General features: G+C 38.8%; 1 protein-coding gene across 1 annotated transcript; it reads right to left on the reverse strand.

Moving 5' to 3' along the window:
* Positions 1-263: 263 nt before the first annotated feature.
* FETUB (fetuin B) lies at positions 264-12,411 on the reverse strand. Its single transcript, XM_026007167.2, has 7 exons — positions 11,975-12,411; positions 11,526-11,636; positions 10,143-10,230; positions 8,112-8,281; positions 7,293-7,394; positions 1,464-1,547; positions 264-771 (listed from the first exon to the last, which is right to left on the reverse strand). Exons 1-7 carry the CDS (start codon positions 12,194-12,196, stop codon positions 391-393), a joined length of 1,158 nt encoding a protein of 385 aa, XP_025862952.2. The 5' UTR covers positions 12,197-12,411; the 3' UTR covers positions 264-390.
* Positions 12,412-13,028: the final 617 nt, after the last annotated feature.

A 13,028-nucleotide genomic window follows, 5' to 3' on the forward strand; every position in this document is an offset into this window, starting at 1 on the left:
TTTCATCTCATTTTTATCAAAAGACTCACAATGTGCTTTTGCCCAGAAAGAAGAGGACATTTCTGAATATGGCAGGCCCTATGTCAGAGACTTAGCTAACAGGCAGTAAGATTACAGAGGGAGAGGCTGAAGACAGGAGAGGCAGAGAGGCATCTGTCCATGGTGTGTGAGGCCTTGGATGGTTCAGAAGAGATGCAGCCGTGTGTATAAGTTGACGGTGTACTCTCATTATTTACACTTCCAGATAACATGATGAGACCACAAAGAGTCAAATGATACACTTTATTAGTCACTTTCTACATTTGAGTTCTCTGTCTCCCTGTCCCCATTCTCCAGCACCTCCCTTCTCCCACAAGGCACTGTACCCCCATGGAATCCTCTATGTGGTTCTCATGGTGGGAGAATAAGAAGGTTGCCCTGCTGCGCTGGTCCTGGGCACTCAGCAGAGCGTTGTTCTTTGTTGGGGAAAGGCAGGACAACCAGCTTCCGCTCCATAGGTCCCAGGAAAAGGAAGGAAACATCCAGGCTTTCTCCCTGAGGATCTGTGGTGAGATCTAGCTTCACAGGGAAGGCCTCGACAGGGCTGTTTTCCTGAGCACCCTCAGGCTTCTTCTCATCATCCAAGTCAGGGAGATATTGGACAGATCCCTTAGGCACAGCTTTGGAGGGTGAGTTGGTAGGAGCTGTGTTTTTCTGCTGGGACTCTCCCACCCCAGGGAGGTCCACAGGTCCCCGGCTAGCAGAAGCATTTTCCTCTCCAGGTGCAGGAACCTGAAATATGAACATTTTCAAATAGGGAACATTCCCAGGAAAAACTTCTGCCTGCCATGGCAACTACCAAGCTAAGCTGTTCTGGGACTTTCCGAAGGAATGTTTCAAAGGGAGACCAACTAGAGGGATGAACCTCTGGTTAAAGGGTTAAGAAGCAAAACCAGACAACAGAAGCTTGACTGCAAGTCTTACAAATTCAGAGCTGAACAGTGGTTTGGAGAGGTTAAATGGCTTCTTTCAAGTCCCCCGGGGAACTGTCACCCTGTTTGCAGTAGTGCAGCCACAGCTACTTTTATTGATTGCTTATTCATTGCCAGGCCCAATACAGGGCCCTTCATCCAGTTCCTCTCTTTGTTTCCCACAGGGATCTGAACCAGGTAGATGTTGCAATCCCATTCTACAGACAAGGCAACCAAGACTCAGAGAAGGAAGAATGTTCCCAGAGTCACACTGGGACAGGGTGGCCTGTCTCAATCACCCTCTCAACTATAGTTCTCTGCCTCATAGTAAACAAAGTATGACTGACTGGTCTTTAACCTGCCATGATGTGGGTATGACCTTGGGCCAGGCTGAATAAAGTGATGATCATGGATTTTAGGAAATAAAAAGGAGAGGGTGGGGTGGGGGCAGTTAGAATTTAGCTTATCTGTTCTCTTCTTCACAAGAAGACAAACAATTAGATTGAAAAATACCTGTGGTTCAAAGAAGTGACAAGTCACGGAGACAAACTTTTCTAATCCTCTTTGACCCAGAGAACCTTTGCAAATACCAACAGGCTAAAGAAAGAGAAAACACAGTGTCCTGTGAGTATTAATGATTATCAATGATTATATATAGAAATCAACTTGCTTTCTGCTTTTGTAGACACACAGCCAATCGACATTTTTATGTTCCTACCATGTTATGGGCAGGCTCTGAGTCAGTTCTCTCTAGATCATTTTTACCAAATAATCACCCAAACTAGGCTAAATATCCTCCAATGATATGAAACTCAGGAATTATTTTTTAAATTTATTTTATTTTTTTTAAGTAGGCTCCACTGATGACTATGAAATCAAGACCTGAGCAGAGATCAAGAGTTGGGTGCTTAACCAGCTCAGCCACTCAGGCACCACCCCCTTTCCTTTTTGTAAAAAGTAGGCTCCATGCTAAGCATGAGAGGCTTCGACTCATGACCCTGAGATCAAGACCTGAGCGAGATCAAGAGTAAGATGCTTAACCGACTGAGCCACCCAGGTGTTTCTAAACCCAGGATTTCTTGAGGACAAACCGTTAGAAAATTCTTTGTATTGAGCAGAAATCTGTCTCTACAGAACATCTACCTCTTGGCCTTACTTCTATCCTTGGGTCATTTTGAAAACCTGTTCTCATCTCTCACATAGTAGTGCCTTTTATATATATTCCACCTGTGTTTCCTTAGACAAAATCCTTCTCAGCTCCATCAATATCTCTTTATTCAGACATAAAGTAATTTTTTTCTTAATATAAATATAATAAATACTTATTTAGAATATGAATAAACAAAAAGAAATAAAAGAAACCTGTTCTCATCGCTCACATAGTAGTGCCTTTTATGTATATTCCACCTGTGTTTCCTTAGACAAAATCCTTCTCAGCTCCATCAATATCTCTTTATTTAGACATAAAGTAAGTTTTTTCTTAATATAAATATAATAAATACTTATTTAGAATATGAATAAACAAAAAGAAATAAAACAAAAAGAAATACTTATTTAGAATATGAATAAACAAAAAGACCTGTAACTGCATGAAAGATACCTGTTTCCCACAATGATTTGATTTCTTTTCCTGTAACCCTTTTTCCTATGCATATATATTTTTCTTCTAGATAAATAGGGTTGTTACATATATTATTTTATAACTCTCTCTTGTCACTTAATAATATATTGTGAAAATCCTTTAATGGCATTAAATAGTTTTCTGTGATCTTCTTTATAATCACTAGCTAATATTCCTCTGCATTATTTAATAAGTTCTTAGTTACTTTCTCAGAGTAAATTCCTAGAAGAGGAATTTTAGAGTCATAGAGTATACGTATATTCAAGTACAAATAGAATGTTGTAATAAAATGTTTCCTCAATTTCTAAAGAAGAACTCTTAAGAATATTCACATGGAATTTACTAAAATGTGTCTAAATGGATTGCCTGAATATTACTTGACCACCCATGTCCAGACTATAGAAAGAAAAGATTAGAAATTCCTTAGGATGGGAAAATTCATTAATGTAGAAAGTCCTTGGAGAATTGTGCTTTAGCCTCTTTCCTTCTCCAATTCATCAGCAAATCATACAGGAGACACTCTTTAAGAGAACCTTCTGGAGACACTGCAGTTACCTGTACCAAGTAGAGCCTGTCTACTCCTATTCTGAGTAGGATTTGCTGAGCTACTCTAGTTCCTGATGAATCTAGAGTGAACCACAAAGAGGGAGTTTGTGGTCATGCTTAACATGTGAAGTGTGAGGACATATGGGCTATGAAGATTGATATTAGCTTTTCTTTCAGAGCATTCTAAAAACAGGATCTTGGCTAAAGCAGCCTACTATGGTAGGGTAAGGAGAAGGGGCAGGAAAGGGAAGACTGTTTCAACAGTTTGGAAGAGTAAAAATGTGTGAATTCCATGGGACAAGCAAATGCCATTGGTAGGTCTTTTTTGAAAGTATCTACTGAAGGGACAATCTTCCAGACAAGGGGCATATGATAGTAAAAATCTGTGAGGGCTGAATCTGAGGAGGAGTGGCTCCAAGGAGTCAACTAGAGAATACATCATACTGCCAGGAAAGGATCTCTGGATGAATCCACACCGGTATTACTCTAGAGAACCAGTACTGGAACCTGTCTTATGAAGGGCTAGTGTAGACCAAGAGAAAACTACAACTGCAGTTATATAAAAAAGACTTTGTACTGTTCACTCTTCCCCTCTCTCATTCTTCTTGGAACTTGGAAGAGCCAGAATTAAACAAAAAATTACAGAAGGGGGAGAAAAAAAATGAAAGAATAGACATTGACTTCCTTTCTCACAGCAGGTCCTAAGCTCTGAGTCAGGCTGAAGCTACAGAGAGAAAGAAAAGCTTTGCATTGGATATAAGATAGAAGTGTTGTTTCAGAATTGATTGAGTATAATTTTTTCAGACCTGCAAGTGAATCTTAATTGCCTAAGTGAAGTTGAGCTTATTATTGAAAATGACCAGAAAGCTATGGATCTGCCCAAGATGTTATTGAGAAGTGAGGAGTGATCCTACAGAATAGGATGAAAATGTTTTCCCAATTATTCCTTGAGAAAATTCACTTGACTAATTATACAAGGTTTTTGAGACACACACTTTAGATCCAAAGACACACAGAGGCTAAAAGTAAAAATATTATATATTTATATATACATTTATATACACATAACCAAAAGAGAGCTGCAATGAAACAGATATGAAACAAAGTTGTCTTTAAGACAAAATTGTTAGTAGAAACAAGGAAAACACTTTATAATGATAAAAAGTTCAATTTATTAGGAAGACACAACAACTATAAATATATATGTACTTAACAACAGAGCCCCAAAGAACATAAGCAAAACTGACAGAATTTGAGGAAAATAAAGACAAGTCAACAATAATAGATGGAAGCCTCACTTTCAGTAATGGTTAGAACGACTATGCAGAACATCAAGGAAATACAAGACTTAACACTATAAATGAATCATTACAGAACACTTCACCTAAAGACAGTAGAATACACAATCTTCTCAAGTGTGCATAGAACATTATGTTAAATTATAAAACAAACTTCAATAAATTTAAAAGAATTGAGATAATATGGAACATATTGTCCAATCACAATAGAATGAAATTAGAAATGGATAAGGGAAAAAAATGGGGAATATTAGATGCAAATATTAGATGACATATGCCTATATAACCAATTGGTCAAAGAAAAAAATCACAAAGAAAATTAGAAAATATTTTGAGATGAATGGAAACCAAAACAAAACATGCACAACTTATGAGATGCAGCTAAAACATTGCTTAGAAGGAAATCTGTAGATGTAAATACTATTGTTAAAGGAGAAAAAGAGGGGGGGGGGGCACCTAGGTGACTCAGTCAGTTAAGCATCTGCTTTTGGCTCAGGTAGTGATCCCAGGATTCTGGGATCGAGCTCCAAATTAGGGCTCCCTGCAGTGGGGAGTCTGCTTCTCCTTCTCCTCCTTCCCCTCCCCCTGCTTGTGCTCTCTCTCACTCACACACACTCTCTCTCAAATAAATAAAACCTTTAAAAGAAAAAAAAAGGATAGCAAATTGTTTACATAACCTAGGGGAAAAAAAGAACTCATCCCAAAGCAATCAAAAAGAAGGCCATAATAAAGAACAGAGAGAAAATAAATGAACTAGATGATTTAAAAAACCCAGAAAAATAAAACTGAAGGTTGATTATTTGAAAAGATCAACAAAATTGATAAAACTTCAGGTAGAATGACCAAGAAAAATAACTCATATTACTAACTCTGGAATTAAAGAGGGAACATTACTTCCAATCTTTGAGAAATAAGGGAATACTATGAACATTTTCTTCCTATGTGCTGAGAAATTAGGTTAACTTGGATGAAATACACAGATTCCTGGGAAGACACAAACTACCAAAAGTTACTCAAGAAGAAATAGAAAATCTGAATAGACCTCTAACAAGTAAAGAGGTTGAATTATTAATAATAGTAAAGAAAAAAAGCCCCAAACTTCTCACAAAGAAATGCTCAGGCCCACTGGTGAATTCTACCAAACATTTAAAGAAGACTGAACACCAATCCTTAACAAACTCTTTCAAAATAAAATAGAAGATGGAATTTTTCCCAACTCGTTCTGTGAGGCTAATGTTAAACCCATGAAAATCAGGCAGAGACAATCCAAGGAAACTAGAGATTAATACTCTTATGCTTATAAGTGGAAAATCTTGTAAAAAAATTACTTGCAAACTGTATTTAGCAAAACATAAAAAGGATTAAATATCATGATCAATTGGAATTCATCCCTTGAGTGTAAAATTGTTTTAACATACAATAGTCATTGTTACATACAATAATGATAGATTAAAGGAGAAAAAAACCTCATGATTATCTCATTAACTCAGAAAAAAACTCTTACAATTCATCAGTAAGAAAATAAAGAATCCAATTTTAAATTGGAGAAATGTCCAAGGAACATATATATAATAATGGCCAATAAGTACATTAAAAGATGCTTAATATTATTAGCCATGAGGAAAATGCAAGTAACAACCAAAATGAGATATCACTTCATACTCAGTAAGATAGCTACAATAAAAAAGACAGGTAATGATTAGTATGAGCAAATATATGGAGAAATTGAATCCCTCATTACATTGCAGATGGGATTGTGAAACTGGTGCAGTCACCTTGGAAAACAGTTCAGCAGTTAGTCAAAAGGTGAAACCCAAAGTGTGACCCAGCAATCCCACTTCAAACTACATACTCAGGAGAAACAAAACATAGTATGCGTGAAAACTTGTATACAAATGCTCATAGCACCATTACTGATAACAGCTCAAATGGGGAAGCAACCCAAATATCCATAGACTAATGAATGAATAAACAGTACATGGTGCATCCATGCAATGAAATGTTATTTGGCCATTAAAAGGGATGAAGTGCTGATACATGCTACAACACAGATAAACCTTGAAAACATTATGTTAAGTGAAAAAAGCAGACACAAAAGGTCATACACAACATGATTCCATTATACAAAATGTTCAGAAAAAGACTAAGTCATAGAGATAACAAGTAGCCAAGCAATCTCCAGGGGCTTGGGTAAGGGGTAAAGGAAACAGTTGCTAATGGATATGGGATTTCTTTATGGGATGATGAAAATATTTTAATATTAGATAGTAGTGATAGTGGCACAACTCTGTGAATATACCTTAAAGGGTGAATTTTATGATGTGTAAATTATATCGTAATAAAGTTGTTAGTATAAGTAAATAAGGAGGAAAAAGCCTTTTGACTCATTTTACCCAATTGTGCTATAACACATCGTGTCAATCAACATTTCCCACCAGGTATGTTTCAGATGGTTTCAAGGTGCCCTGCCTATCTTGGCCACATTCTTTGAAAGAAACCCTATTTGACTTCTTTTCCTTCTTACAGAGTGGTCCAAGGAATGGAACACCATGCTGTATTCCAAATATAACTGGATTTATTTAGATAGAAGCAGGACTATCACAAACCACTGAGAAAATCTGTGTTTTATAGTGCCCTATGATCAATTTTTTTGTGTGTGTGAAGGCATCATATTGCTGATGAAAATTGCAATTACAATAAAATAAAATCCTTTATTATTGCATCTGAGCCAACACAATCTCTACTTAGTTGTTCCTTGAGGGGAAGAAAAGCATCTCATGCGTTATAACACCTCATGTAATAATTTATGATCATAAGTATGTATAGATGACTCGTGAACACAAATCTTAAATTATGAAGACATTCAGGAATACTTACCTCAGAGTCAGGGGGCTGAAGTGTGCAGCTGCTGACCTGGGATTTGGTACACGGTGACTCTTTGATTAAGTATTCCACGAAGTAGGCCGGGCCATACACCCACTGGTATGAGAGGGAAGTTGAGAAATAAAAATTAAATCTTACCATGTGGAGAAATGATTCAGGTTTGACAGCATTTTATTTTCGAGAACCAAACGTCCTCAGAGTCATTGTCAACACAGGTCTCCTGCTGTCCTTGTACTCCCCCAAGATCAAAGCATATATCGTGATTCTGTTATTTAAAAATATAATCATCATACTTTTCTTCCCTTCTTAAGGATTTGAAAGAGCTCTAAAAACCTTCCCTTGGGTGAGCTGCTTTTTTCTCCTGCAGATTTGTTTTTAGCTTAGTCTTTCTCTATATAAATAGATTCAACATAATCCAAATAAAAGTGAGCCTCCATTTTCCCTAATCTGTAAACCTCTGTAATCTACTCCACACCTTAAGATGAAGCAGAAATTGGCTTGCTAAATGATCCATGGTCAATCAAATATGAGACTGTAGCAGCAAATAGTGAACCTAAGTAGAATAACCAAGGAGACTATGAGTCTATTTCCCTTCTCACCTTAAGGCCAATGAAGTAAAATGGAGTCCCACAACTCTGATGGAAATCCCATGGCATAACTCAGAAACTGAAACATGATTGAACGTACATGAGGTCTACCCGAGTAGGGAACAAAGAAAAGGCTTTTCAGCTGGAATCAAAACTCCTCTCAGCTTAGGAATTGACAGTAACGGTTATGAGACACATTGTTGGTGTAACGACACTCCAGCCTCACCTGACTAGAAGCCCTGGTGACTTGGACGAGAGAATACTGCTTTGAGGTGCTCTCATTGTTGTATTTTGCAAGAGATTCCAGGGCAGCTTCTAGAACCCTGGGATCTGACAAGTCAGTGGCTCTGGGGCTGGGGCAATCAGGGCACATATTGTGAATCTTTCTTCGAGAAACTGTTGACACCAAAGAGAGAAGTTTAAAAATAAAACTCCTTAATGATTTTTAATCCCATAAATCATATGACCACAGCAGAGGCAGAAATTTTTTAAAAAAATCATTTCAGCAAGGATGGAGTGAAAAAGGCATTATCTGGAAAGAAAACTGTCAGCAGCAAGCTTTCTGCAGTGAGTGTGTACTATTTTCATATTCCAAAAAAGCAAGATTTTTGTTATACCTCACACAAAGTTATTTACCTGAGGAATTTTGCTCAAAAATACATAATATGTGTGTTTATATTGATATAAAAACTTTTTCCCAGTTAGCTCAATACTTTTCACCATCATTGCCTCTGTCAGGCAGACTGAATGTCTTAAAATGTTGGGATTTCATTAGTGTCGTGTCTTATTCATCTTTTAGCTCCCAACACCTTTTGCATTATAAGTGCTTAGCAAATGCTTGTTGAGTGAACAGATGTGTGAATGACCTATGGAAGGTCATTGCACACCATATAAGACAGCCAGAAAACAAATACCGGTCAAATCACTGTGTTACTGGATAGAATAATTATGCCAAATATATAGTGAGAATTTCTGATTGGGAGGAGCTGGGGGTGGCAAAACTTGTGTGAACGTCAGGCCAGGGAGCATTTCCAGAAGTTCTTTTTATAGAGCAAATGCATTGTTTTGATCAACTGCATGTCTATTTGCACGAATTTGGGCATATCATGAGGCAGTTTCCATAGGTTGTCACTCCTGCACCGTTGCCCCCAAGGGTCACTTCCTGACCTTCTATACCTCTGGTACCACTAACAACAATCCCAGTCTATCTTGTTGGTTGTTCTCTGATTTTTTTAAGTAAGACTCATCTTCACAACCAGGAAGCTTAAACTGTGGCTAATAAAATACTTGCTCTGTTGCTTTATCTCCCAAAGCATTGTTATCTCCTGAAGCTTATTAGATATGCAGACTTTTAGGCCAAACCCCACACCTCTAGATTCAGAATCTGCACTTGAACAAGTTCCACTAGGGGAGTCACATGCACATAACAGTTTGACAAGTAGCCATATCCTGTTTCCCCATGCCTTGGATGCTTGCTTTCCAAAGAAGGATCCAGAACAAATACATGTGCATATTTGAAGTGTCATTAGTTTCAGCGCATTCTTAGTTCACTTATTCAACAATACTATGGCCTCCTTACACTTAATAGGAACGGAGGGAGGGCTTTTGACAGGGAGGAAGGAATATATGTTCTACATGATATAAGATAGGAGACCCAAATCAAGGCAGCATATTGTCTCTGTTGTTCCATGAGTGGTTAGGCTTAAGCTTTATAGGGATGAGCACAGGAGAGCACCTTTCCTTTCTGGAATAGAGAACATGGTAGAAACAGCAACATTGGGGGGTCCTCAAGGAATGTAAGTTCTAAGGGCAGAGGGTGTCAGGTGAGGGCATTCTCAGTGGAGAAGGAGGCACACAAGTAGATGTGGAGATTGGAAAGTGCAACGTGTGTCTGGAAAATAGTGAAGTATCCATCCAGTTGTAGGAAGTGGAGTGTTGGTATAGTCAGGAAAATAATGTTAGAGAGAGCTAGAAAGGGAGCCTAGGGACCAGAGATTAAGCCATTTCTATCAGACTGAAAATTTAGGATTTAATGCAGCCCTCTATCATAAATGATTTAAGCAGTGATTTAAGGAGATTCCTTGTGGGGAAAAGGAATGGTGCAAGTTAAACTTCACAGAAGAGGCAAATACTAGATATAAGAACATGGCCTTGGTATGAATAGGATGGGAGAACACTGCATACTCTAGGCATAGCCCTATTTAATGCTCTTTTCCCATCTTTTATTAAAAGGAACAAAATCAGAGTGCCTTCTTACCTGGGCGAAGAGTACAATTGTAAGCAGGTAGATAGAGAACTCTTCCTGGCTTATTAACATAAAATAGTGCTTTGCATTGACCATAAACCTGGAAGAAACACACATTTTATGAAAGGATGGAACCAACTCTGGCTTTTAAAAATACCCCCGAAGTTAGACTAGACATTTTATTTTTAAATAATGAAAAGCTAAGGCCAATTTTGGCAAGTTTGGGGTGTGAGAAATTGCAAACAAATTAAACAGTTCAACTTTCTTCTGAGACCCAGCTAGTCTACATTTCCCAGCCTCCTTCCAGATCAGATGTGACTGTGTATAATTGAATTGCAACCACAGGAATGTGAGAAGTGATTGGAACCATTTCCATGTGGCCCATGAAGTTCTCCCACATGTCACCTGTCTACCATGCTTTTTCTCTTTCCATAGCCTGATGCAGATGAGCACGGAGGTCATAGACACCACGGCTTGAAGGGGACAGAGTCTAGAACCACAGCATGGAAGGAATTGGGTCTGTAAGTCACTCCTGGAAGAAAGCCCCCTCTTGATTGGAATTTCTCTTTTGAACTTTACATGAGTGAGAAATAAACTTCTACCACGTTGGAATTAGTATACACTTTTTAGGGTATGTATTATAGCAGCTAGTATCACCTTAACAAATATAATTCACAACAGGGTAAGAACATTCTTTGCTCTTCAAAACTAGATAGGTGCAATTTGACAAATTCAGTTAAATGATTAGAAAAGATATCTTAATCAAATACTTTACTTCTAAACATAGTCCTGCACTCAAAATATAAAGTTGCATATCAATTAATGGAAATAACCTCAGGATAATTGCGATGCAAAAGAAAGCTAGGTTATTTTCAAGCTTCTTTAATAGTTGCCTTTAAAAGGTTGAATGCTGAGGCCCCTTAGGTTCTATGATTCCAGGAAATCCTTCCATGGCACCTCTGGGAGCTCCCATACTGTAAGCCTACCTTCTCCCCAGCCTCGCATCTCATATCAGTGTTCACTGAAACAAAATAAGGCAAAATAAAACCAATAAAGCAGCTCTCCCTCCATTGCTTCTACAGTCCTCCTTAGATACACAACAAGAGCATTACATCTCAAATCTTTTTTTCCTTATAATTCAAACACTAGCTCAGAGCCTACAAGAGGGTCTTAAAGGTAGGAAATAATTTGGGAGCAACTTTTCACTTCTGGGGTTATGACTCCCAGTGCGACTCTCAGAAACTCCTTTGATTAAACTCTGATCTACAGCATTGGAATAACCACCTGGGCCGAGATTATAATGAAGGACATTAAAGAAATGGCACATATTGAGCAATCCTCACCCAACCCAGAACACACCTAGCTTTTCTGGAGCACCTAGACATAAGCACTTACCGATTCATGTAGGTGCCTCACCCCACAGTCCTTCCACGGCTTCCTGCTGAGTACATGGCAGTCAGTCTCTAACACATCCAGTGTGAGATAGAACAGAGATCCCATAGCAACCTGTGGAAGGGGGTTGAGAAATGCGTCGCATCCCACATGAAGCAGAAACCCTTAAAGACTGGCCAAAAAGTCTCTCTTTTATGACAAAGCCAAACTCTGTGATGTTTGTGAAGATTTTTGATAACCTGTGGGATACTAGACAAGTGTCAGAGTAGGAGAACTATTATCACAAAACCAGTAAAAACACATAGAACACCCTGGCAGAGAATAGAGGAACGTTCTTAGCAGGGTTTCCGATTTGGAAAGCACCTGCCAACATGTGTCTTTGGGTTCCCATCCCCTGGTTGGCCTCCTCAACTTCAGCAAGCACCTGTCCTGGATAGGGGACCATTACTTGCCTGTCTGTGTTCACGGACATCGCTCACTCGGTTGAGGCTCAGTACATAGCCATCCTTTCGGTCTCTGTTAATGTCCTGCAGGGCAAAGCCTGCGACTTCCAGAATACCCGAGTTATTGCAGTCACGGGAGAGGACAGGTAAGGGGAGGACTGGCATGGGTACAGATGTAGCCCAGCAGCATGCCGCCAGCGTGCAGAGCACGAGGGATAGGAGCAGATCCATTCTGTGAGGAACAAGGCCCAGGATGGGTCAGGATGTAGAGCTACAAGGATGGGGCTGCTTACAGCATTCTCTCTGTAAAGCCAGTTTGAGCAGTTTTGCAATCACAATCTAAACAGTAACCAGGATTTGAAATACAATGTCCCGTTTTAGCTCCTTGAATTCTAAGTGTGGATTTCCCAAGGTCAGTACTTTGGATGGGATTTGCCAATGTTTCTAACCTTGGACCCCTGAGCAATCTTATATTCATGTGTCATGCAAACAAATTTGTTTCCTAACCTTTTCCTAAGAAACCATAATAAACACTGGGTCAAGGTTTCTAGCAGGTCATGACTGGATTCTGGTTTATGTCCAGGGCTCCACTTGAATCAGAATATGTGGGCTGTCACTTTCTCCCTTCTCCCCTGGCACCTGCCCTCCAATCAATGTCCTGGTCCACACAAATAGTTATTCCAGGCATGGAACCCCGGGTTCAGTCCCAAGGTGCTCAGTGAGTTCAGATTTCCTGCCTGACCTCCCGTGTTTACCATTCTTGTTAGATCAGGAAAATGGCTCTATCCCCACCCACATTACCTACATAAAGCACCAGTGTCATGCCTAACACACTTTGGGATGTGGCTAGAAAGTGTTTATTTAGCCTTATTTAAGTTTCTTAAAACTAAGACATCATTTAAATAAAGAAAAAAAGAAAAAAAAATAAGTGAATGGTACATCAATAGTTCTTGCATCATACTTCAAGTCTATCTCTCTTTCTGTGGATCTATATGGAAGCAAACTCATTAAACACTATGGTTAAGAAAGCTAATCATGCAGAATAGGAGAGAAAAAGTGTTTC

The sequence above is a fragment of the Vulpes vulpes genome, chromosome 3 (assembly GCF_048418805.1).
Source record: "Vulpes vulpes isolate BD-2025 chromosome 3, VulVul3, whole genome shotgun sequence".
Classification (NCBI taxonomy): domain Eukaryota; kingdom Metazoa; phylum Chordata; class Mammalia; order Carnivora; family Canidae; genus Vulpes; species Vulpes vulpes.